The sequence below is a fragment of the Carassius gibelio genome, chromosome B25 (genome assembly GCF_023724105.1).
Source record: "Carassius gibelio isolate Cgi1373 ecotype wild population from Czech Republic chromosome B25, carGib1.2-hapl.c, whole genome shotgun sequence".
In the NCBI taxonomy this organism is placed as follows: Eukaryota; Metazoa; Chordata; class Actinopteri; order Cypriniformes; family Cyprinidae; genus Carassius; species Carassius gibelio.
The window spans coordinates 19,983,458-20,011,313 of NC_068420.1; the positions used below are offsets into that span (position 1 = coordinate 19,983,458).

The 27,856-nt window shown below is 35.1% G+C and overlaps 1 long non-coding RNA gene and 3 gene segments (V, D, J or C); 2 read left to right on the forward strand and 2 right to left on the reverse strand.

The window, feature by feature from the left end:
• Nucleotides 1-17,800: 17,800 nt before the first annotated feature.
• The window catches only part of LOC128013763 (immunoglobulin lambda constant 7-like), a 138,750-nt gene continuing 128,694 nt past the window's right edge, over nucleotides 17,801-27,856 (reverse strand). Inside the window, 1 exon segment of the C gene segment in view lies at nucleotides 17,801-18,375. Within this exon segment, the coding sequence occupies nucleotides 18,017-18,375 (359 nt within the window).
• On the forward strand, nucleotides 20,019-20,724 carry LOC128013775 (Ig kappa chain V-III region PC 2154-like). The segment is given in 2 exon segments: nucleotides 20,019-20,256; nucleotides 20,387-20,724. Coding segments are annotated over 2 exon segments (375 nt in total).
• Nucleotides 20,396-27,856, reverse strand: part of LOC128013808 (uncharacterized) — a 48,232-nt gene continuing 40,771 nt past the window's right edge. The window contains exon 2 of the long non-coding RNA XR_008183413.1: nucleotides 20,396-20,512. This is a non-coding gene — a long non-coding RNA (uncharacterized LOC128013808). The remainder of the gene's footprint in view (nucleotides 20,513-27,856) is intronic.
• LOC128013785 (Ig kappa chain V region K16-167-like) lies at nucleotides 25,587-26,338 on the forward strand. The segment is given in 2 exon segments: nucleotides 25,587-25,776; nucleotides 25,869-26,338. Coding segments are annotated over 2 exon segments (363 nt in total).

The following is a 27,856-nucleotide window of genomic DNA, read 5'->3' on the forward strand; positions in this document are numbered from 1 at the left end:
ATTATTCTATTAATCTTTTGTTAATACATTTTTTTTTTATTATTATTATTACACTTGTGTCTTCCTTGTGTTGATGATACAAAAGAGGTTCTACAAGTTAGAGTTCCCACCAAATCTTTCTTATGTGATGTACTCATAACCACACCTTAAGTGACATGTGATCCAAATATCATAACATCATTGTTGACACGAGCACCCATAACTACACTATTTTGCCTCCCTAGGTTGGCAAAAGTGAATATCACTACAGAAGACTGGTGCCAAGATATTTTTGGGACTGTTTGGGACATCTGGAAAATGTATTGTCCAGATAAGAAAAGGTGAACACTACAATGAGTCCTGTGTAGAGCACACATAGAAGCATCCTCAGAACATCCCTGTGTGGGGTTGCTTTTCAACCAAGAGGTTTTCTCATAATTCTGCCAAAAAATACTGCAATGAATAAAAAATGGTATCAAAACATCATGCAAGACCGAAAAACACAAAATTTATGTCAATGTCAGTATTTTTGGCCATGACTGTAGAGTCTGCCATTTGAATGCCACTGTTCCGTGCATTTGTCTTTAAGATAAAACAGTTAATAATCATGTAACTATCTCATTGAATGAGGAATCTAGACTTTTAGACTAATCAAAATCAGACGTCACAAAATAAGTTTATGGTTTATGGTTTACGGTTATGTATTTTTGTTTGATCGTTAATAACAAATGTATGAAATTAATAAAAAAACAATTAATAGTATTTTGGTCATGTATACAATTTAGGTTCTAGAGATGGTAGGTGTTTTCAAATCGATGCATTGGTATTATGCCACCCTTCCAGTTTATCTTTTTGGCTACTGCATCGGAGAAAACACTTGAGAGTATGGTCCACGTGAATTTGTTGGTGTTTTGTCCCCCAGTGCCACCCAGCGCAGATATCTGACAAGACAAAATGCATTATTCTATTTTCTGTTTATATTAACCATCTCAAAATATATGACAGAGGGGAATACAATATAGCCACATAGAACATTTCTACAACAATCATGACATATTGTAGCTAAAAAACAAAACAAAAAAACAATACATACCATGTTTTGTTTAGCCTGTGGGTTAAGCCACTCCTCAAACTCCTCAACTTCAGGCATAGTGGCCAGTGGGACACTGATGTGATGAGGCATTTCAGTCACAGGAGTCTCTGTCCCCAGTCATGCAGAAAGATTATTGTCTGCAGCAGCAAGCTGCATTTGCTGTTCCTACACGTTCCAATAATATTAGGGAGCAGCTACAAAGTATGAAGTAAGAAAGCAATTAACGACTGAAAATACAAAGTTCTCTCAATGCGTATGATGTTAAAATTGGATAATCACAGAAAGTTTAAAACTGAAGTTTACCAGAGCAAGGAATTGGTCCAGTTCCTGTTTCCCCCAGTCTTAATGTTGACCTAAAGGAATGCATGGAGGCATGGCAGTGATGTCGTCCATAGAGCTCGATGGCATGTGAGAAGAAGACCTAGCAGCTGGAGGCTCTGTGACTCTGTAACTGTGTTTTTGTCCATAGTTGATCACTTTGATAAGGGAAGCTTGTAAGCATACAATTATTAAGTACTTGTGTAACCATCTTCAGGATGCATTAGATCTGGAACATACTAGATGCATTAAAGGGGACAGGTGGTGTTGTGAAACATTACAATTCCAATATTTTTAAGTGACCAATATATAACATTATATAATTCAGTGTCATACTAATAAATCTTAATAAAATATTCACTAAATAAATTCACAGTGAAAAATGTCCAGTTGATATCTTTTAGGTTTGCTGAGCTGTATCAGTCCCATAGAAGTAACTTGACTCAATATGTTATGTTAATGGTACAACTAAACAGTTAGATATTAACAAAAACATTGCTTTCAAAATGTTTCTATGGAAAACAGGAATATACCATTAAAAGAAGATGATCCAGCCAGCCCCAGGTCTAGCAGAGGTCTTGCAGATGTTTGTCTTCTTTCCCTAGAAGGTACATCAGGTGGATGAAGAGGAAGAGGAGGCACTGGACAAAGAGAGACATTGTTTATCTCCTCTTGACATCACCCTCTGGCTCACTGTCAGAGTCTGTTTCACCAAACATTTGCCTAACAAACATAATTTTTTGTGCATGGTTAAAAAAGTAAACATGTTGCTTCTAAAGTAAGAACTGCTTTTAACTCAACCAGGCACACTGAATATTTAATTAGCCTACACAACTGGGTCTGTACTAGGAATTCTTGTTTTACTTAACCTTTGTAGTACCCTAGTACATCAATTTACAACAGAATAAAAATATAGAAGTATGCACTGCCTAATAAATGAGCAACAAAGTCATAGCAATAATTACTCCACTTTTGCAAACTTAGATATAATAAATTATGACTTTCAAATCACCACTTTACACAATGTAATGATATCTATCTTGTGATATTACCAAATCACTTAAGTAATAACTTTTTATATTATGATCTGCGACAGAAGGGGGTTTACAGTAGCCTACTACAATATTATCCCATTTACTGTGAAAAACAACTACTGTCAAATATGTAACAGAATGTTCTAAACCTACTATTAAATAATGATTGTTAAAGTAAATTAATTTGCATGTTATAGACCAGTAATAATTCAAATTTTCAATATGTTAAGTATCTTTATGGAAGTGGTGAATTTTATAACAGTGATTTCAGAACCATGTTAGTTCTAAAGCAGACCCTTACCTGTTCTTAAGAGGACACAGACATCATACAGGGCTCCGGGCTCTTCACATTTCTGAATAGCTCTGTTTATGTGTTCAGCATTTCCATAGTTTAGTCACCAAGTGACACCATCCTCAAACCATGACTCAATGTTGACAGTCTTTGGTTCCATAAATTCAATGAGTAAAAACATATGAAACAGAAATTGCTATAAAAATGTTACATGTAAAAAGATTATCCTATAAGATATAGAAAATTTAAAAACACAAGGACAAGTGGAATTTCAAAGGACCCCTTAGCCAGGCATTTAACAATCTCCATGTGACACCTAAACATGCCAGGGACATTTAATCTATAGGGAATCTAGTTACTATTCCCACATCTACACTAGAAAAACCATGTGGCCCATCATGATGATGCTCCTCATCAATTCTGTCTAAAAGTGATTAATCAGTTTGTAACTCAAAATCATTACTGGGGTATGTCATTCTGTTGTTAAAATAGACACCTGTCTGGCAACACTTATGACATCCAAGATAACCATTGCGACCCTTTGTGTTTTTTACAAAAGCTCTATCAGGGGTATCACATACAACAGAATCTAGTACAATTACCTTTTTCCCTCTTGAATCCATAATTCATTAGTAAAGCCCCTAAAAAATTCATCAGGGGCTGATGGGTTTTTTGTACAGCTGAAAAACCCAATGACAACAGGTTCTTTCATTGGGACACTCCAAAGTCCTAAAATGGGCCATAACTGTAAACTTGAACTCTTAAACAATGGCAGACCATCAATATTTATCTGTCATCTGAAAGTAAAGCCATCTGCAACATTTTCAATTAGCTGGTTTAGGATGTTATGCAACACTGTCAGGACACCTCTGTTATTATACAAACCACCAAATGTTGCTGAATTTTTTAGTCAGTTATTGTTTTAATGACACTTCGAGCATCTCTGGGCAGTTCTGGGTGGTAGAATCTCAACAAACAAGGGCTGAGTGGGCTACTAAAAAACACCAAACTTTACAGCCCAATTGGCCAACAAGGCTGACTGGCTCATCTGCCTGCTCAGATTCTGAACATGGTGTCTTTCAGTCACTTCATCATACACACCATCATCAGTGCAATCAGGAAAATAATTTTCTAAATTGTCATCTATCTCAGGGAGTCTTAAATCATTGCTGCATTGTGTGTCATTGATAATGGAATGTGCATCATCTTTTTGAGTCTTCTGCAATGTCATGCAGTCATTTTTTGAGGGAAATGCAAGCCCTTCTGACTTAAAAACCTCTCAACCTGCACCCCGACATGGGCATCCTGATCTCCATTTGTTTGCACTTGTCAATATTTACGAATAGATTAAATGAAAGGGGACCAATTTATTCTTCACAAACTATATATCATTATAAAGATCTAAGCCTCAAACATCGACAACAGATCGCTGTTTTTTAATGGAAAGCTTATAAAGAATGTTTTTGCTAAATTTGTGTAAGCAGTACACATCAAAACATGGAGAATAAAAACACAGTACATACCAGGTTCATTGTAATAACGAGTCATAAACGCATCCACAGCTTTAAATCCCAGTTTAGTTAGAAAGGTAAGGGTCCACTGAACGAAATCTCATGGAGCATGTTTAGTCCAACAAAGCAATAACGTAGTAATATGGATGATAATTCGGTAACACTTTACAATACGTGTGCACTAATAAGCATTAATTCATGGTTAACTAATTCACAGATGAAACTGAATTAATGTATAACTCATGATTATCTAAGTTATTCGTTAATGATTGCCACATTATCAACTAATAATGAGTCAGTCTGGTTAATATATTAGTTCATACATTAATTGTTATTAATTAAATATGTGATTATGGATTAATTCACTAATTACTTATTTCTTTAACTAATAGTGTTAATTAACTTGTTAACTACCACAGTGAGGCAAAGCCTTGTATTTCAACTTCCAGGCAAAACAGGTAAAGTAATATGCATTAATACATGATTAACTACTGCATTATTTGTGCAAATTCATGTGTGAATGACTACAATTACTAAATGATGAGTTAATGATGATGTGCCTCAACAAGTAAAGTCACAGCATAATGATATATTCACAAACCATCAGCTAATGTTTCATTAATGACCATCACTAGAGTTTATAAAATCCATTTATTAAACGCAGATTAAACCCTCGTAAAGTGTACACTTGTAACCCTTTATACATGTAAAGTGCTTATGAAACATGTTTCCATAACACATTACTACATCTCTCATCACCTGCAACAAAAACAATGTCTCCTGTAAACATGATCTACTGTCAACAGGCAAATGTAACACTTTTTTAACAGCAATAGGAAAGCAAGCAGCTAGTTATACAAAAAAAAAAAAAAAACTTGTTTTGTGGTGAACTCCTACACAGGATAGTGATGATGAATGTCTTTTAACAGTCTACCAAGGGGACCCTGGCTATGTTTGTCAGCCAGCCATTGAGTCCATTCAATGACTGAGAGGTGTTGCTTCAGGATTTTTTCTGTTCTGTTTCCTCTGAGTCTCCAAATAGTAGACTTGTACTTCAACCACACTCTCTCGAGATGCTGGGTGTGGGCTCCACTGTGGGGATCCACAAACCACCGTCTGTGATTTTCTCTAAAGTGAGTGTAGCCCATAGCAGCTAATGCACCTTTATAAGCTCTCCATTCGTCACTTATAATAGTGGTACCAGGTTGCACATGCTTGACCACAATTGGTACAAGATTCTGCCTTCCTCTTCTCTTTACAAGGCGTAAGACTGGATTTCGTCGCTCATACTTTACTCCTAGTATGCCAAAGACCCACTTTTTTCATCTCCAAGTTGTGGCTGCCCTCCCTCTGCCATACTGAAAAAAAGAAAAAAGAAAAAAAAAGTTGTTTTAAATTATAACATTTAACATCAGGTCTACAAAGACATGAAAACAACAACATAAATATATATATATAACTCAATGGCAAAGTAAAGAAATGGATTCCAAAAAAAAAAAAAAAAAGAAATTCACTCAGAGGTACATATGCATGCTTAGTATGCCAGTAATGGATCAATATATGTATTATATACTATAAATTACAAACAGAAAATAATTAGTCTCTGTTTCCATTTACTCAAAGTTGGCAGAATTTCGTATTAAAGATGGGGGCAAATGCAGTTAACATGATTAACAATGAGAAATGACAACAGTTGAACAAAACAGTTAAGTATAAATAAGTGTTGAGTTAAAACACAAAAGTAATTATTAAATTATAGTGTATCAAATTAAAGCACAACCTACAATTTCCTAAATGTCATGGTCACGAAAGCAGTTAAGCATATTTATGAGCAATTTTAGTTAAACATACTGTACAGTATAGAAAAACTTAAAGGAGATATTTGAAAAAGAACACTTATCAAAATTAGAGAACACTTTCAGATAACTTTTAATCTGGCACCCAGTGCTAATTTTCTAATTACAGTTTCTGACAAACCCTGGTTAACCGGCAGTCTAACTTTCTAGCTGCCTTTGCAAGATGATGAACCATTCTAAAGTGACATCAGGTTGTCCAGGTGAAGGCCAAATGTGGTGACCCTTTCAGCCATAGCAAGAGAAGCTGATCATTCCAAATCTGTGAGTTCTAGAATTATGCGTCTTTACAGTCACTAACTTATTCAAGTCGCCCAAAACGGCTGATCATTCACGAAAGATAAAGTTTATTTAATGCACAAGAGGACTGGATAATGCAGAAAATCTCAAGAGGCAATCAGTTCAACACTGCAGCTGGAATTGCGTGCCCACTCTGCAGTGAACAAACCTCTTGTCAAAAGGCTAGACTAACTTTTACTGAGGGGCATGTTGTGTGAACAGAAGAACTGACCCAAAGTTCACTTCAGTTATGAAAGCAAGCTGAAAACCCTGAAATAAAAAATGGCAGTCCAGAGTCCTGGTGACAAAGTTATACATATATAAGAAACTCATTACAGTCAGCAAACTGTGGAAGAGACTGGAAGAAGAATGGGCAAAGATCACAGCAGAGCAAAGACTGGCTTTAGATGTGCTCATCATTCAAAGTCAAAGTCATTCAGTCATTCAAAGCAAAGGTTTGTACACTTTCTACTAACATTTGATTTCTGTGATGTGCCTTTAGAGATTTCAAATGTAATTTTTTTGTGCTATAATCGATACGGTTCTCTAATTTTGATCACAAAATAGTTTTTTTTTTTTTCCTTTGGTTATTTTGTAAAACGCTGTTCTACTAGCATGGCATGGCCACAACTAAAATTCCTTCAAATTCTGAACGAAAAACATTTCTGAAAATAAATCAAGTGTTCATAAATTGCTCTCTATTTTTGATCTCCACTGTAGGTAGGACTGCACGATTAATTACATGCATTTGTCTGTCACCTCGGTTAATGTCTGTCACCTGTTTTCAAACGGGAGCGGCATTTTATACAAAGATACATTTTTCACTGACAAGCTACGCAATATTGTGTTCATAATTGAGATGAATCGCATTCGATTATGAACACGATATTGCATAGCTTGTCAGTGAACTACGGCTCTGTGTTTTAACTCCCGGTGCATTTGAAAACAGGTGACAGATATTTACCCCTAATCACAGAACCGGCTTTACTGATGAGACACGCATGACAAATGCATGCAATTAATTGTGCAGCCCTAACTGTAGGTTACTCCTTTGTGACTTCACAATGTGAATATTTACATGGTAATAGTCAGAACCCTGAGCCGTCACCCTTTACTTGCCTTCCGTTTATGACGGAAGCTGCTTTCGTCAATAACAGCAAATTTTCTTGGATCTCCAATAATTTGCCCACTTCTTCGTTTATAGCGCCTCATAGCACAACTGCAAACCTTTCTTAATGCTGCAGCCATTCTGGACATAGTTCGGGAACTTCTTGCAATCCCATCTTGCTTCATGTCGATTTGCCTGAGGTTCAAGCCCTGAGAAAACCTGGTAGTAAATTTAAGTGCATAGCTTAGTTATTTTTAATATTACTGACTGCTTTACTTAACATGCCAGAAAGCTGCGGGGTGTTTTATACACACACACAAATAATTATGTGGTAAATTTAATCCGGTATGGAAATTCCAGGACTTACATGAGTCGTGACAGGTAAAAGAGAATCAGAACTTAAAGGATTAGTTCACTTTCAAATTTAAATTCCATGATATGATTCATGATACATCCAAGATGTTTATGTATTAATTTATTTTCAACTGAAGGAAAAAAGGCTTTAAACATTCTATCATATAGTGGATGTCAATGGACTCCAAAACGTTCATTATGTTTTCAGCAAAAACCTTAATTTCTTTTCAACTGAAGAATTTTTTTTTTATTTGAAAGTGAACTAATCCTTTAACTTAATTATAATCGTGCACATCTACATTGCATTAGATTGCAATTAGTTTTGTTCTAATAAGAAAAATGCAATCATAAATGTATTCCAACTTTTTTTTTATTAAAATAATTTTTTATAATATTTTTTTTATATATAATTATAAAAATAAAAAAAAATTATTAATTGATTGATTTTTTTGGTTGACTGTTTGCAAGTTACTCCCTAAGTTGGCAGAAGTGTTCACTTACCGGTAAATAAATGTCATCCACGAAGAGAGGGAATTTTTTGAATTCTGAAAAAGTGATTTTGCTCTGACAGTTCTACTGCATTTTCTGCCTCTGTGGCTTTGATGTCTGCATTCCCTGGATAAACCATAAGGAAATGTTAAATCAATGTCAAATAGCTAATATCTACATACATCATATGTACTTTAAATTTTATTAAACATATTTATTTCTCTGTGAACATTTCTATAATGTAATAGCCAAATCGAAATTAATAGCATTGTGAATGTTTTTATGGTTGTTGACCCTCTAACTCTAGCACTCTCTATTCTAATTGTTTTATATATATATATATATATATATATATATATATATATATATATATATATATATATATATATATATATATATATATATATATATACATATATATATATATATATATATATATATATATATATATATATATATATATATACATACACTTTTTTTCTTCAAAAAAAAAAAAAAAAAAAAAAAAAAACTAGGTTTCTTTTTTCTTTTCTATCTACTTGTTTCTTTTATTTATAAAAGTAAAATCTTGCTGTACTGCGTTAGGCTAGACTTTTGTCATAGCGATTGTTGCTTTCATGTTGCTTTTAATTGCTTCTGTTGTCCTCATTTTTAAGTTGCTTTGGATAAACTAACTAAATGTAAATATGCAGGAATAATCCTGAGGCCTATTTCATAAAACCAGTTTAGCAAATAAGCCAGGGTAATTTCAGTTACTTTGACTTATTTTAAGTTGATTTGGTTCAAAATAAGTCAGACTAACCGAAATAAGCCTAGCTTATGTCTGAAAGCACATAAAAGTAACATAATTGCATCGCATTAAGTTTTCATTAACTGCGTGTTATCTAATTTTCTGTCGTTATGTGGGCACACAGTTTTTTCTGTCATTAGCAAACCCCAGACAGAAGTAAAGGGTGGCCAATTGTAATGCTGAAAAGAAATATGAAATGGAGATAAGACCGCGACTGTTTTAGTATTAGTTTATAAAGAAATACATCAATTTTTAATGATTTAAACGATGTTTTTATGAGAGTGAAATAATATTACATTAAAAATGTAAATAAATAAAATATTACTTATCTTCGTAACTGCCGATTTTTTGTAAAATTGGAAAATAGTTCACTGCAGTCTCTGTTACAGTAGGTAACTGCTACAGTAGGCTGCCAATGACAGTAATGTTCCACCATGTCTACAGACGCTTCCAATTAAAACAAATTAAAGCACTTGGATAAATTTACCTTGTGTACTTCACATAAAATAGCATTTAAGAGGTCAAACAAAATCGTGCCAGGAGAAATGTGCAGACCAACCTACAAGTGAAAGCCGTCTGATGTATCGTGCCGTCTTTTCATTTTCATGCCACGACCACAAATCTGACAAGACATCTTCCTTGCTAGAAGTCTCTTTTTCTGTAACCATTTCACGAGTTTTGCGGTGGTCCTCTTGGTTGGCTTATCGATCAGCAGAAGTAACAGCTCTGTCGTTAGATTCATTTTTTTTTTCAACAAGCATTGGTTCAAGTTTTACACAGAACATGAAACCAATCGTCTAAATCTCAGCGTGAAACTGACTTCTTGACCTCAATTTAGCCGCAAACATGTGGACCCTTAACGCATTTCCGAGGTTAACAGTAGCGGAAGTATAGTTAACAATAAAAAAAATACAGGACGCCGTTTCCATGACTTTTGGAAACCTTGCAATAACATTAGCCAGGTTTAGGCAATAAGTGGTAAAAAAAAAAAATACACAGTATAATGGCGTCACTACAGTCGCCAGATTCCTTATTTAGTCAGAAAATTTTCCAATAAACTTTCACATCGTGTTTCCTGCTAGCATTTATAATTTTAAATAAATATAAGGTGTTAGGTTTGCTTGAATATTTTATTGGTGACAAATTAAGTTTTTGTAGATAACATATAATGGCAGATTTTGTTTTTTAACTGTTAGAGGATAATCTAAAATACAAGATAAAAAATGTTTTCCATAAAATACTGGTTATATTGTATTATATTATATATTTGTGATTTAATTCAATAAAAAAAGAAAAAAAAAACTTCAATAAAAAAAAAAACTACAATTGAAGCGAGTCAGGCCACCCATCTGGACACCCATACAAATCGAACTGAACATGAAGGGGGGTGTAAATATTTTGCGAATTTTAAACAAAGTTCAAATATATGGCATAGCACCCACTCTTACATTATTTACATCATTTGACAACAGCAAAGATGTACAAGAACCACCTGAGCTCCACATTATGTTTAGGGGGGAGCGCCAGGCCTCTGTGATTAAAGTGGAACCAATGATTCCTGATGAGGATGACAGTCAGAGTCATCAGACAGAACACACGCAGCAAGAAACGTGCGAGCACCTGGAGGCATACAGCGGCGTCACTGAGACAGCCATGGCAAGTCAAAGTACTAAAAGAAGTAAGCGGATAAATCGCAACATACCATCTAAATATAGTTCTGATGTATATGGTGAGTTTTAAAGCTTTACCAGTTGTGTAAATTTAACATTAAACTTTAACGTTACGTGCACGTGGCAGAGGCCGACTTGTACTGCTAGCCTTTTATTGCAACAAAACGTATGGAAGATTGTTTCCACCAATAAATAAAAATAATTAACAGTAGCATTATTTCATTTCCCAGAATTTTGAGCTTTTTCTCAGATTTGCAAGTTAGAATTGTGTGACATAGGCCTAGAGTTATCACGATTGCTTGCTTTTTTTTTTTTATTAATTTATTTTCCAAATTTGTTAGATGATAACTTGTTAACAAGTCAGTATTGCGTGATAAAAAGTCAAAATTGAATAAATTCATAATTGTGAGCTATTAACTCGAAATTCTGAGAAAAAAGTCAGTTTTCCACCCTCATAAGTGGACACTATAACATGCACATGCATGCTTATATTTACCAATTCTGTATTTAACTGTGTTTATCTGTATCTGATGTGTTCACAGTTTAATAAATAAAATTCTGGTCTGCAGAACTATGGGTCCCCAGGAACAAGTATGAAAACCACTGATCTAGAGTAATGCCAATTAGAGATAAATCCTAAGTACTTTCTTAATCTTAAGGAATAGTTTTACCAAAAAATAAACATTCTCTCACAAGTAACTTGCCCACATCATCCAAGATTTTCTTTATTCTTTTAAATTAAAATGAAGATTCTTAGGAAAAAAGCTCTCTAAGGTCATTTCAGTGCATTTGAATGTGAACCAAAACGTAAGTGAGTTAAATTTTTCTGAAGCAATCCAAATGGTTTTAGGTGAGAACAGCTAAAATATTATAAATATTTGTATTAACAGACACCAACATTCTTTATAATCCAAAAGCATTCGGATTACCAAACATTTATAGTGTAATGTAGTTATAATATAAATAGTTTTTACATTAATTGTTTCCGATTTATTAATTACACAAATGGAGTTGTTTGAATGTCTTTTCTATTTGGTGTATGAGTATTTTAATTTATTGGTTTTTGGTGCAAATTGTTTTTTACTGAAAGAACCTCAAAGAGCTAATGCTCTTCTAAAATTATTTATTTTTGTTCAGCACAACAAAGAAAGTTGTACACATCTTGGGTGGCCTTTGTTGGTTAAAACAAAATTATCCCATGATTTACTCATCCTCAAGCCATCCTAGGTGTATATGACTTTCTTCTTTCAGACAAATGCAAAAGTTTTAGTAAAATATCCTTTCTTTTCCAATATTTACAGGCAGTGAATGAGAGACCCCTAAGTTTGAATCCCAGAAAAATGCATCCATCAATCATAAACAGACTACACATAGGTCTGTTGCAAAAACAGCAGCATTGTACTATCACACTATTGATGAGCCTAGCTGCATGGGGAATGCAACAAATGCAGCAAACAAGCAAATCTTTCTTTTTGTGTGTGTGTGTAAGGTTATTCCACAAGCAAAGCTTGGATGTAAACACTCATTACAAAAAATATCTCATTACATAGTTGAAACCTCTGCCAGTGATGTGAAACATTTATGCATATTATCACACAAGCTTTATCATTCCTCGTCATGGCAAATAAAGTCTGAACTGAGGTACCACAGGATGTGATTGACAGCTGGCAGATAGAATGCATTAGTTCATGTTAACAGAATTATGAATGATAGTACCATCATTGGTCGTTATTTAAATCTATTCATCATTCATTTTTGTTGATAAAGTAACACGTATATATTGTGGTTTTGAAAGAAATGGTTTGAATTATTTGATCTTTCCATAGAGATCTATTGTTTTAATTCAAGAGCTTCATCACGTCATACATTTGCATCAACTTAATCAAACACAAGCCCATTAACTGCTGACAAAACTTGCACTTTCTGAGCTTGGGGCCCCCATTCACTACCATAATAAAGCTTTGAATTACTTTTGAGTATGAGTAGTAAATCATGGGTAATTTTCGTTTTTGGGAGAACTATCAAGTCCTCGATAGGCAGTTTTTGTAATCAATTAAAGTTATTTTAATGGGCAGGCACACACGTAGAACTATACACCCATGACTAACAATTACTATAGATCTGCCCATACAGTGAAAGGCATTTCTTAGAAATAAACAATAATAAATAATTTTGTAAGCGATGCCTAATACGTCATACATTGGCCAAATGTGTAGCAAAATCTAAAACAATGCAGCTTGGTAATTGCATTAACTTTGTATTATACAAGATTAGTAGATTAGTTTAGTAGTCAGACTGTTTTTCCCTATATCCTTGTTGTGATGATAAATGTGTAAATGTCACAGCAGTTGTGATAAAGTGTTGAACACTGGAAATGTTACTATTGTAGAAATAAATTAAAGAAAGTATATTGTAACTGTCCTAGTAGGGGCTGCATTAAACTTTTAATACTGTTTTGGAGCAGATAGCCAAGTGGTTACTGCACCAACTTATGGTACACCTGCCTTCACAGCGATCCAAGTTTGATTTCTGTCGCAACGTCCTTTGCCTATCCTCCTCTCTACCCAATCCTTTCCTGAAGCTGTATTTAACTGTATTTCTAACGCAAATATTTCGGTCACCTGCACACTTTGTTCATGTTGTTTTTTTGTTTTGTTTTGTTTTTTTTTATATATAGAAGAGGCTCCAACTGCCCAAATAAGTCTTTCCAAATCAAAACAAACAGATGAGATGCTGAAAGAGAAGATCTATGCTCTGGAGGAAAAAGTGGAGTCTTTGACTGAAGAGAGAAACTTTCTCCGAGACAGACTGGAAGATGGTAAGTTTCCCCTCCACTCATTTGGCACAAATTGTGAATTACTGATTATTGTGCAACAGAAAAGAAAGATTACTCAAACACTTGAAATATAAATTAAAAATAATTAACCCATACTGTCCTCTTGGTATGTTGTTTATTTAAAAACAGTTGCATTTGGTTGATTTCCGTGTGAATAATACATATACTTCCTGTATGTGGATGCATTAAATGGGGGCAATAAGGAGTCCAAACAGCTAAATGAAAACATTAAATTACTCTGCGTTGATCATTTAGCAGAAAGCTGTCAAGAAATCCATCATGAATACATTCTGAATTGTAAAGCAGCACAATGTAACCTTTTCTGTTTAAAATTTGCAAAAACAAAAAGTATATAATGAGCATGTACATTACATACTTCATCTTCCAAACCACCTTTTTGTCTTATCCCAAATTACTATAGTAGCCTACACTTATAAGAAGTGCTCATATTTGTAGTATTGTAGCCTGTTTGGGTCATCACTGCTGCAGAGTAACACATACCTGCATGAATTGCTATAGACATACACTTAGACAAGTAGCTCTGGTTAGAATGTTCTTCCACAGGATGCAACTGTTGTCCTCTATCCATAATAGCCGATCCTCAGCACACCCTGTATGTTTAACATAGCTATCCAATGGCTTTTTTATTTATTAGGTTCAGATGTAATCATTGATATATATACTAGACAGACAAACACACTACTGTATGTTTTATTGCTGTAGTTCAAGACTCAAAGCTGAGATAATTATCTGTACATCCTATTTTGTCTGTCACAGCCCTTAAACTGAAAGCTGAAGTTTCAGAACGGTCCCAGAAACCTACAGCATCCCAGGTGGAGTCATCTGAAGATACAACATCTTCTGACTCCAGTTCTGATTCATCTGAGCCTTCACGAAAGAAGTATAAAAAGAAACCAAAAAAGAAGAAATCAAAGAAAGCACGGGCCTGTGATTTCAAAAGAGGTACTACATGACAAGTAACCATTGTCACTTAATGTATTCAGAGACCACAGCTAGTTTGGGTTAGGTTGATTTCAAGCCAATGCTATGGACTTAAAGGGATCGTTCACCTAAAATTGAAAATGTTATGTTTATCTGCTTACCCCCAGGGCATCCAAGATATAAGTGACTGTGTTTCTTCAGTAGAACACAAAAGAAGATTAACTCAAACTGTTACAGTCTGTCAGTCATATAATGACAGTCAATGGAACCCAGAGCTTTGGGAGTAAAAAAAAACAAACAAACAAAACCAAATTAAACCCTGTGGCTTGTGACAATACATTGAGGTCTTATATCACAAAACGATCAGTCTGTGCAACAAACTGAACAGTATTTGTTAGTTATTTATTTTTTTACCTCTGATACATTGCAATGTTTCTGTCTGTCAGCAGGTGTGAGTTGTCATTAGGCGCATTCGACTTAAAGCGGCGCTGCAACCACAGATCGGTGTATGACATCAAAGTGCCGCAAGAGCGATTTATAATGAGTATATGAAACCATCAGCTGTCAAATTCTCTCGCGGTACTTTGATGTCATACACCGATCGGTGGTTGCAGCGCCGCTTCAGGTCGAGCATGCCTATTGTCTTCTACTTGTTTTGAGGCGTATCGCAGACTTAGAAGTGCATTACCGCCACATATCTCTCAAATGGACCATTGACACTATCTAAAATTTCAATTAGGAGTGTCAAAGTGTTGTCATGAGCCACAAAGTTTAATGTGCATTTTTATTTTTTTTGAAGGTACCTATTGACTTGTATTATATGACAGACTACAAAAGTTCGACTTAAAAATCTTCGTTTGTGTTCTACTGAAGAAACAAAGTCAGCATTTTTGGGTGAACTATCCCTTTAAAATTACCTTATTTTTATATATTAGTGTTATTAGTGGGAGCATGCTTTGTCTATGGAATGATTTGTCTTCATTTGCATTTGTTTTTTTTCATGCATTTATTCCAGTAAAAACACCTGAGGAGTCTGTTTGTCAGTACCAGAAAGTCCTACGGCTTGTAAAAAGTGGCTCAACAAAGGCGGATGCCTATAACAGTGTGGGGGTGGACCGCAACACCATTGTGAACCAAGCACCAATTGCAGAGCTGGCTGCTGTTAGCCCTGACATGTTCAAGATCCTGAGGGCTGGTTTCAAAAAAGGGGACAGTCTGCTAAAATTTGCTGAAAAATGTATGGCCCAATGCATCTTAGAGCCAAATGCAAGTCAGATCAGAGCTATGAAAGAAGCCAGTGGTCTGCTGGACATTCTGAAAAAGTAAATGTTCATCACTATATTTTAGTGTTGTTACTTAAGAATGCGTTTGGTCTTAGGGTTCGTAAATTAAAAAAAATTTAAATAGTCCATGAAACAGGACAATAACCTGTTAGAAAAAAGTTGTTCTAAGAACATTTTAAGCAGTGTTGTTACTATTATTACTGCTTTTGGTGTAATAATAAGAATTTAGAATAATCATCTTTCCCCTTTATATTTAAGTTTTTCTCTTTAGTACAGCTCGGCTAATGAGCTAGTTTTTTTTTTTTTTTTTTATTAAGCTAATGGATGTCATAGAAAGGGGAGTATTTAATTTTATGTTTTGTAAAACATTTTAATTATTTGATTTAATGTGTGTGTTATGGAAACATGTTTCATAAGCACTTTACATGTGTAAAGGGTTACAAGTGTACACTTTACGAGGGTTTAATCTGCGTTTAATAAATGGCTTTTATAAACTCTAGTGATGGTCATTAATGAAACATTAGCTGATGGTTTGTGAATATATCATTATGCTGTGACTTTACTTGTTGAGGCACATCATCATTAACTCATTATTTACTAATTGTAGTAATTTACACATGAATTTGCACAAATAATGCAGTAGTTAATCATGTATTAATGCATATTACTTTACCTGTTTTGCCTGGAAGTTGAAATACAAGGCTTTGCCTCACTGTGGTAGTTAACAAGTTAATTAACACTATTAGTTAAAGAAATAAGTAATTAGGGAATTAATCCATAATCACATATTTAATTAATAACAATTACAATAACAACTAATATATTAACCAGACCGACTCATTATTAGTTGATAATGTGGCAATCATTAACGAATAGCTTAGATAATCATGAGTTATACATTAATTCAGTATCATCTGTGCATTAGTTAAGCATGAATTAATGCTTATTAGTGCACACGTATTGTAAAGTGTTACCAAATAATTTAAGCAGTTAAAACCTATTTTTAAACTTGAATTTAAATACTATTAAACTAACTTTAAAATATCAAGGAGTTTATAACTTAGAAAGGACTAAATTTCACAGTGCATGTTAAATAGTGTAACGATTGATCACAGGAAACGACAGATCCAAATGCAGTGTGTTTAATGGGGTAATCCAAAATCAAAATCCAAAACAAGCTAGAGGTCATAACGGGGGAAAGCAGTCCAAAAACAAGAAACACAGGCATCATTTTTCTCTGTCTGATTCTGTGTTGTTCTGCATCCACAAAACCCATTCAAAGAGGTCTTTTTTACTCTATGTTGATGTAATGTAAAGACCATCAACACCTGAATATTCTTCTGACTGAGACTGGAATCAGCTATTTCTAAATATTTTTGTGATCTGTTACTTAAAATTGCTTATCAGTTGCTACAATATTTTATATAGAGATATTTTCCAATACTTTTGAGTTGCTGTTGTTGCAGAAGTAGAGGCTTTACACTATATTTAAAGTTAGGAACATTAAGTTTTCATTTCTGTCATGCTGTGTTTAAGCATTTGTAAAAAAAAAATATATATAAGAAAGATCTATGATTTTGGTATAAGGTATAGCTTATGTGAAAAGAAAATATAAGCATTTTAGAAATGTGTTAATTAACTGAATATTGTGTGGAAACAACATGAATTGTGTTAAAGATATGGTCACAACTACAGCAGAAGTGAAAGTGGTGTGTTTCAGTCCAGATCATGTAACCAATCAAACAGTGACTCTGGGAGTGTGAGCTGAAAATCTCATTTGCATTGTCAGGGTGGAGTGATTGTGATCCTCTCAGAATAGAGCAGCTCTGTCTCCAGAGACCATGTTCAAACCCCAAGAGCTTTATTTGACTAGATTTACTGCTACTGATCGAGCTTCTGAAAAACACCTGGACAAACACTACATGCATCTTCATCTGTTAGTTGAATGATGTTGTCAGACACAAATGGAGTTTGTTGAGAAGCTTTATTGAATGTTGCAGCAAACACAGCAGATTGAAAGATCAGCCAGTGCTTTGACACTAGAGCTCTCTTTCAGTATTGAGTTGTAAATGACTACAGCTGCAGCACTAGACTCATGTGAATCCTGCCTGACACAGGACACTCAGATACGCTCATCTTCAGGAGAGAGCAGCGCTCACTGGAGAAACATCAGCACTGCGAGCGACTAACAGCGACTCTTGTGGAACGAGGCCTCATGAGGAGCTCCATCATGTGTTACTCTGCAGACGTACTGCTCTCCCGCTTCCCAGCGTGCTTTGCTGAGGGTCAGGACACTACTACGGCTGTAGCGGCCGTCCTGCTCGCTCTCTGCGCTGGTCACAACCCCCTCGGTGACCTCTGAGCCGTCCAGTGTCCAGCTCACCAGCGCCCCCTGTGGAGAGTAAGAGCTGAGCAGGCAGAGCAGTGCGGCTGAGTCTCCAGAGATCTGCAGAGAAGAGGGCGGCAGCAGAGACACTGAGGGCTTCACTGTGGGACCAGCTGCAGGAGACAAACACAACACATTCACAAACACAGAGAAAAACACTTCAGCTCCAGCACTCTTCTGTCCTGCAGCATTCACAGCATTTCAACAGGACTTTCAGCAGCAGACATGAGGAGTGCAGTCAACATCACTACAATCTCATCATTCACGTTATTCAACATCACTTACAGCTGATATATACACAATATACAAGCTATATATAATCACTACATACATTTAAATGAAACCTCATAAAATGAAACGATGTACATGAACGCTGATACTGTACAAAGACACTGAACGCTTTAATTCCAGTATAGTCTCAAATCTCATCATAAAGGTCTTACATTGTCTTAACTGAACTTAAAATCATATTACACTGTTAAATAATTTTTTACACTTTTAAAAATGTTAATGTTTCAAGCTGATTTTTTATTACTATATCTCACACCAAATGCAAATTATTTTAATAATAATAAACAATTGAATAAACTTTTCTGAACAGTCACAAATTTAGTATTTTGTAAGTTCTTGAAGCACAGCATGAGCAAAAGAGATTCAAAATCATTGACTGAACTACAAAAAGTAACTTTATTGACATTCTAATGTCATTTCTCCATATATGCTTCTGCTCTGCTGAAACTTGCGGTGTGAACCCGGCCTGACTCTGGGAGTGTGAGCTGAAAATCTCATTTGCATGGAATCTCATTCCCAAAATATGAACGTCATATGAATGGTGTAAACATTAATGAAAATAAATCTGTAAATAAAATTAACTGATGAAACTCAAAGTGAGACACATCATGGAAATGTGTTTGGACAATATTTGTTTTCTGAGTATTTAATTCAGTTATTTTAAAGCTCTAAATGTGACAATACAATAAATTAAATATTAAAATCTAAACATTTTAATAATTTTGTAAAAGACAGTTAAAAGAGACAGACTTACCGAGCACCAGTTTAGTTCCTCCACCGAATGTGTACCACAGTGATCCAATCTAATGAAACACTCGTACAAAAACCTCTATTCCACTCGAGTGAACACACACTCCAGCAGAGAGAGAAACTTCAACACTCATTTAGTTTTAAAAATACTTCAAAAATTAAGATCAAAGACAAAGTGTTTTCAAAATGTTTGTTATTAACTGAAGAAAAAAAACATCAATTTAGTTATTTTCATAATCAGTTAAAGAGTTTATTAATCTCATATATGATAGACATGATTCACTTTGACTTTAAATCCTGTATGTCTCTATCAATCTCTAGCTGTGTGCTGATTTAGACCTTTCTAAAGAAATATACAGTAATTGATGACCTGTGACCTCTGAGGTGACCTTTGACCTCTTTTATCATGAGGATGTTGTGGAGTTTCTGCTTATGTTCTTCATATGCAACTCAATCATAATATTTCACAAAACAACCTGCATCTTCAGACAAAAGAATCAAGACACAATTGTTCATATAAACTGTAAATATATACTGTACAGGCTGTTGTGAATCCTCAGCACAAGAACAACAAAACTTCACATGATCAAGCTGTAATCTATCACCATCTTTAACAGAATGTTTTCTGTCCATTTGATAATTTCAAGCCCACATGAGGATTCATGATAGACGTTCATTCAGTCCTGAAACTTTATGAACAGACTCATGTTTCTTGCTCTTATTACAGCGGTGGCAGCTCATCTAATGTAATATGTAACTAAATATTCTGTAACTCTAGTATATTAGTCTTGTATCAGCTCAGTCTGTTGTGAATCCTGCCCACTTCTTTGCATGGTCAGCACATGCTTCAGTGCTCTGAGAGTGTTTATAGAGCTGTGAGTTTAACACTTCATGACTGAGAGCAGAACAGAACACAATCTTCATCATCACACAAGACACAACAACAACAATGAACAACATCATCATCCTCATCTGGACCATTGCAGCTTTTATTCAAGGTGAAATATCAAGTTTTGACATGAATAATAAGCTATTGTTGTTGTTATTTTACCATTTTAATACAGGTATATCAATGTTCTGCTATAAAGGTGCTTTACTGACAAACTCACTTTATTTTCTCTTCTTCAGCCTCCAGAGAAATCACTCTGACTCAACCTAAAGTTAAAACTGTCCAGCTCGGTCAAACAGCTACAATAGAGTGTAACATAGATGTAGGAATATACACCAACGACTTATACTGGTATCAGCAGAAACCTGGAGAAGCTCCTAAACTCCTCATAAAATACATAAACAGCCTCCAGTCAGGAACTCCATCTAGATTCAGTGGCAGTGGAACAGCGAGTACTGGAAAAGATTTCACTCTGACCATCAGAGGAGTCCAGACTGAAGATACAGGAGATTATTACTGTCAGAGTTACCACTACATTAACAGTGAAAACATGTACACACAGTGATAAAGAGTCGTACAAAAACCTCCGTCAGTCAGAGTCACAGTGACTGCACTGATACAGCTGAGAGACACTGCAGCTGCTGATGGAGGTTATTTCTTATAATATTAACTCAAATGTTATATTCTTTTACTGATTTATTCCTTTCAATCCAGAATTACACAAAATTGCACACTAGGTTTAAGGCTCCCAGGAATGTGGCAAAACAACTCAACTCCCTCAAAAACAGACACATAATGCACATAAAAAGGACTCTTCTCTAATTAATTCATTGAAAAACCTTTCTTTGAATGAACACACTATACTTTAAGGCATTTTGTATGCTTTTACTGTTCTTGTATATTGTGTTTTGTGTATTGTATGTTTTATACGTGCTTATGATGGATCACTAGTTAATATAACCTCATCTTTATGATGTTTGGTATCTATGAGTTTGTATTTTCATGATCTAAATGAATCTAATAAAAGAGTGTATATTATATGTTGATGCTTATGCGACACATTAGTTTTATAAGAATGTTAAAGATCCTTCTCGTGAACCCCCAATCTAATTTCATATGCAAGACACCAGACTAGAGACAAAGAGTTGTAAAACTTCCCTCCTTCCCTCCCTTCCCTATGTTAGACTAGTTTAAATGTAAACAATGTGTGTGTTATAATGAGAGGATTCGTGAGCACTGCATTGCTAAATGCTGCAAACACGTATTGTAGTCTAACTCTCTGCATACACTTTCACCTGTTAATAATTTATATTTTATATTAGCTCATGTTGCTTTTGTGATATCACTGAAGACTGAAAACTTTTTTTTCTAATTCAGGTGAAGGGTAGGCTTATGGAATCAAGCTGATTATAGTCAGCCTTCTCTTGTTATTTATTTTATTAATAGCCTACTTATTTTAGTTAAGTGCTTAAATTGTCAATATGTGTTGAATAAATTATTTGATTTAGTGCATTTGTATTTTGTTGTTTTTGTATATAGTTTTTCTATAAAAGCATATCAACCTGGTTCCAGAAATAATCACTGAGGGTGCTTCTGAAATTAGCGAGGGTGCTCTAGTCTTAATGCACATTTTCACAGATTTTGACCCATCTATTGCTATGGTTATCACTATGTAAATAATTGCTTCTTCGAGAGTGAATCCTGCATAAATATGCAGACGTCATTCACGAGACTTTGCTAACTGTGTGTGGCCAAAAAATAAAGTTATACATTTTAAATGGATTATAGACTTGAAAGCTTGCAAAGAGTGCTCATAAACTCAAAAAAAAAAAAAAAAAAAACTGTCACTCTTTGTTTAGTGAGTGTATACACAATGTATTATAACATACATTATGCCGCAAACCTTCACATATAATGGTCGCCCGCTTAGACGTATGCTCTCTTACAGTATACTCACAAAATAAGCTCTTCCTTCTAAGTGACCTGAACCATTTGAGAACCATCCTAGAAATCCCATAGAAAGGAAGATTTGATAGTGGTCTATAGTTGCTCAATATGGTGTTATCAAGATTGCTCTTTTTAGAAGGGGTTTAACAACTGCAGTTTTGAGGATATTTGGAAAAGTCCCAGAAAGAAGTGAGGTGTTCACTTCCAAACAGTTTCTCCAATCTCTTTAGTCTGGACCATGCCAACTGACCAAGTGTGTGAATACAAATGTTTTCAGTACCAGCTACCTCTTCTACCTCTTGATGCAGTCTTTTGTTACAAGTACAAGCAGTTTTAACAAATCAGTAATGTATTGAAAACCAGTGGTTTTCTGTTCATTTCCAGTCCATTCTAGGGCTGTGCGATTAAAAGAAAACGTCCTAAAATCACGATTTGAGCGTGCGCGATTTCTAAATTATAGCACAATTTTCCGCGGCCCTGACCTCCCGTAGTATGCTATCCGATCCCATCAGAATGCATTGCGCCTAGTGCGAGAACAGAGACTGGGCATATGCCTAACTCCAGGTTCACACACTGTCTGTGATGCGCCTTTTTTCTGAGCCAATGTTGACGGATCAGAGAGTTCTCACTGCGGAAAAAGGCAAAGCAGCGTGTATCTGAGCAAGCACGACAGAGCTTTGTCTTTTTTGTGACAGAGCAAAGGAAATCTGCGTGCGAACAGAGAGATTCGCACTCGTACATTATTTTAATGTGCTTTCGCGTTATATTTATGCGCTCTCACTGCTGACCGCATACACATACTGTATACACACTGCAAAAACCTGAGGCACCGCTACAATTAATGAGCTCTATGAACAATGCATGGCAAAAAAGAAAAAAAAAGTCCCTATATACAGGATTTTTTTTTTTTTTTTTGCCACAAGTCTATACATTTTTTTCACATCTTCACTATAGTGATAATTTTGACTTATGTCTGTTCTAGAGATGTTACAACTTTTTGATAAAGCTCTGATTGGTTTTCTTTTGGAAATATGTTTCAAATTAATCCTAAATGCATTTATGACTGTAAAAGCATATCGGTGTGTCACAATTGCAAAATTGATAAAAAAAAATTGTGATAGTTTTTTTTTTTTTTTTTTCATATCGCACAGCCCTAGTTTATTCAATAAATATAGTTTAAAATCTAGCTTCTGAGTACGAAGTTATTAACCCAACAATAGCGGGGTCAGTTAATTTTTTTGAAGTGGGCCGCGCAAACATATGTGTTTGGTTGTGTGGGCCGCGAGTTGAAAAAGGTTGGGAACCACTGTCTTAGTACATATGAAGACGCAAAAGATGGGAAAGCCTCTAAGTTCCAGCATTTTTTTTCTTTCTTTTCTAAAATGATTATTTTAAGCAGGTTCCTATGATTGCGTTCTGTTATTTTACGTTAATGAAAAGGACCTGTTTATTTCCCTTAAAGTGAAATCACTGAACCTAAACAAAGAAATGCTTATATATATATATATATATATATATATATATATATATATATATATATATATATATATATATATATATATATATATTATTGTTGGTGTGAACAGCCTTAAGTAATCTAATTTGCCCAAAATGACTGAAGATCTGATGTGTCACATAACAACTAGCCTTTCCAGACTTGCTTTTAGACAGATGTGTCCAATAAAAACTTGGAAAGAAAGGCAGACTGTTAGGTGTGGACAGATATCATGTACTGTTAGAACGGGAAGAGACGGCGCAAATATGGAAATGCTAATAAAGAATACAATGGACTTTTCATCAACTTCATGATAAAAAAACTGAGTTTCTGCACAAGTGTGCTTGTACAATATCATATGAATATGCTGAAATGGTATGTATTATTACTACTTTGATGTAGCAAAGGTTTTGTTATCGGGACTTGGTGTTTGTAAAACAGTTCAAGAAACCTCAAATGTGGTGCAAAATGTAACTGCAGTAAAGTTCAGTTAAAGTGCTCAGACAAACACAGACGTACCATTGGAAATGTTTGCCTTTGCAGCTTTTGGTCTTCACAGTAAAAACACAAGATGGTCAAATTCTTCCCTCTCCACAAACAAGACGGGTTTAACAAGAGTTTGACAGGCCTTCCTTTGGTCTTCCCTTTCAGCTGAAATAAAGAAAAAAAGAAAATGTTGTGGTTTTAATACATACATGTTGAGACAGGGAACTTATCTGGGAACAAAATATTCAAAAGGAAGGACGCTTGCTGTTTTTTTCAACAGGTGGGTCAGACCGAATGATCTGAACGTCAAACAGGTTGAATGGGACGTGTCAAGTATCGATTTGAAACACCACATAATTTCATTTATAAACACGGGATGATCGACTACTTTACAAGACATGTGGAAACCCTACCTGTACATGTCTTGAAGTCATCTAAAGTCCATATCTTTTTAGCAATAAAACATTTGGAAGAGTTTAAAACAAAAACAGTTTAAAATGCAAATAGCATGCTAACTTAGGGAACGCTCGTATAGGTCGTATTTGAGGGTAGTGGCAAATAACCTATATGCACATGTCTGTTGGAGGACTTATTGGATTTAATTGGTATAAATAAGTGTGGATCTTTCCCAGGTGGTATAGTTATCGTTAGAGTTTGTCTCGTTTTTACTACTGCATTATGCCACAATGGAACAATAATCAAGACAGACTGTGTTCATCTCCAGCTTCAGTCTAAAGGAAAACTTGGTTTATATCAAATATCTTTGTGAAAATCTCTTCATGCTCACTGTAGAAGAGATGATGCCTGACAATCAGAGAACTAATGTAAACTCAACACATTAACAATGTTTGACTTTACTTCTCTGCTCACAACAATATTATTATCTCATTACAAATGCTGATGTAAATATGAGACAACCATAAAATTGCATTTGTTCTAGTTTTTGAACGCAGACTGCTAAAGATGAAGTTTTGGATAGGATACCAATGTCTTATGTTTCAAAAACTTTGCTGATCTGTTTCAAAAGAAGCTTCATTCTAGACATTGTGCCTTAAACCACCATGTGAATCCTAATTTATGTCTCATGTTACATTAATTGATTGATTGATCGATCGATTGTTTGTCCATTAATTAATTTTCTTTTTTTTTTTTTTCTTTTGGTATGTCATTGTTTAATATGTCCTTTTAACATCTTTTTAAAAATCCTTAAGACATCTGTTGTCACTTCAATTTCAAAATTTTCAAAGAAATGTTAGATATTTAAATGTCTATAAGCTTACATTTAAATGATGATACTGTATATAGTTTTAAATACAATTCAGTTATGAATAAAATATGTGTGAAAAATAGGTCTATAGAGTATATGAATAACAAACAAGCTGAAACAACAAAACACACATTGTTGAAATTGTTTATAAAAGCTCATATTCATCACAAAATATTTGAGCTTCTAATGGTTTGCAGAGCATAAACGTGACTGAATTAATTAATCTGCGGTCTGAGACTGACAGCTGTCTGTTCTGTGTATGAAGAGCATTTACATACAGAGACACTTTGCATGAGAGTGTTTATAGAGCTGTGAGTTTAACACTTCATGACTGAGAGCAGAACAGAACACAATCTTCATCATCACACAAGACACAACAACAACAATGAACAACATCATCATCCTCATCTGGACCACTGCAGCTTTTATTCATGGTAGATGTTGATAATATGCTGTAGTTGTGTTCATCTTTGTATTATTCATAAGAAATTTTGTTAAATAATTGACTTTATTTTCTCTTCTTCAGGATCCAGTGGACTCACTGTGACTCAGCCTAAAATTAAAACGGTCCGACAGGGTCAACAAGTTACAATAGAGTGCAGTACAGATGTGGAGATATACTATGACAACTTAGCCTGGTATCAGCAGAAACCTGGAGAAGCTCCTAAACTCCTCATTTATGATATAAGAAGCCTTTATACAGGAACTCCATCTAGATTCAGTGGCAGTGGAACAAACTATGGAAAAGATTTCACTCTGACCATCAGTGGAGTCCAGACTGAAGATGCAGGAGATTATTACTGTCAGAGTTACCACAGTGGTAATGTGTTCACACAGTGATAAAGAGTCGTACAAAAACCTCCGTCAGTCAGAGTCACAGTGACTGCACTGATACAGCTGAGAGACACTGCAGCTGCTGATGGAGGATGTTTTACATACAAATTGGTGTAACAAATTTAACAAAATTTTAAATGTCTAAATTAAGATAAAAATAATGAAATATGCAATTAACAAAATGTTAACGGTTTTACATTTCTTATACAATTGTTGCGGTGGCGGTGCTAAGAAGAATCAGATTAAGGAGATTATGTAAAAAAAAAGAAAAGAAAAAAAGATTAACCAAATTAATAATCTGATTGGGTTAGTTCGGGTGCCAGACAAGCTCAGTCTTGTCAAATATAATCAGTCTTGCCAAAATAGCTCTTAAAACTATCGGTTACAAAATCAATTTGAATGAAAATGTCCACACAAAATAAGTTTCAAAAGGTTTTAAAGTTGTATTGAAGGAAAAAACAGAAAAACTTTCCAGTTCAAATGTAACTTCAGTTTCACAGAGAAATACAGAATCAAACAGAAAACTTAGTAATTTGGTTTATATTCATATTTTAACAATCCACAAAAGTTCAAAGATTTGAAAAACAAAAGAAACAAAACAAATTAATTACACCAATTTTGTAGTCCAACAATGGAAAGGAAATAAAACTTGACAGAAAAATGGAAGGTGCCTCTAAGGTAGCAGCTTCACTGACCCTCGAGATACAATGTGTTGAAGTAGCAAGAGACAAAAGAAAACATTAAATATAGAGTTTAGATCACATGAGACATTAGTAAACTCTTGATTATAGTCATGGATAATATAACTACCAAACAGCAGGGATTACTAACGTGTGTGTGTGTGTGTGTGTGTGTGTGTGTATTTTTGAGATACGAGGGGATTGCTGGCCGCTAATAGGGCGGGTGACGTTTTCATACTTAAGAGATGAACATAACAGCAATTCACCTTGAGATCTCACACTTGTCAGCATAAGAGACTTGCTTCTCCCGAAAACCCGCGGCGATCCACCCTGCTCAAACATAGCAAGGTCTCCACAATGCAGCGACAGCCTCGGACTCGATTCTTTTTGTTTAGAGAAACAGCAGCCAGAGTGATTCAGTAAGAGCTGTGAGAGACACAGATACTGAAGGACACACATCAGAATGAATCATTGACTGAGTCTCATCACAGATCAACAGTTGATTCAATCATTCAGAAGGTCAGTATGACTGCTGAGAGTCTCAGTGTGAACAAACCTCATCTCTCCATCAGTCCAACTCAACTGACTCATTTCAGAGAATAAAGAGTCAAACAGTCAAACTCATATTTGAGTGATTGTGTTCCTCTCAGAATAGAGCAGCTCCATCAGCAGATGTTCAGCGTCCTCACAGGAGCTTCATGATACAGCTGTGTAAAAGCACACATGCACTCTTTTCTGCTGTTGTTGGTGAAAGCAGAGCAGATGTCAGATGAGAGAGAGTAAAGCTCAGTGTGGAGAATGATTGGAGTCTCTCATGTGCTGTTGGTCTCGATGTGAGACATCAGTGAGAATCCAGAGGAGAGAGTGAGTGGATCTGCTCTGAACAATGATCTCTCCTCACTTCTCATCACGAGAGAGTCAGGCTGCTGCTCCAGATGTTCAGACCGTCCTTCTGCAGGACTCCAGCACTGCTGTCCTGAGACCTGATGTTCCCAAACAC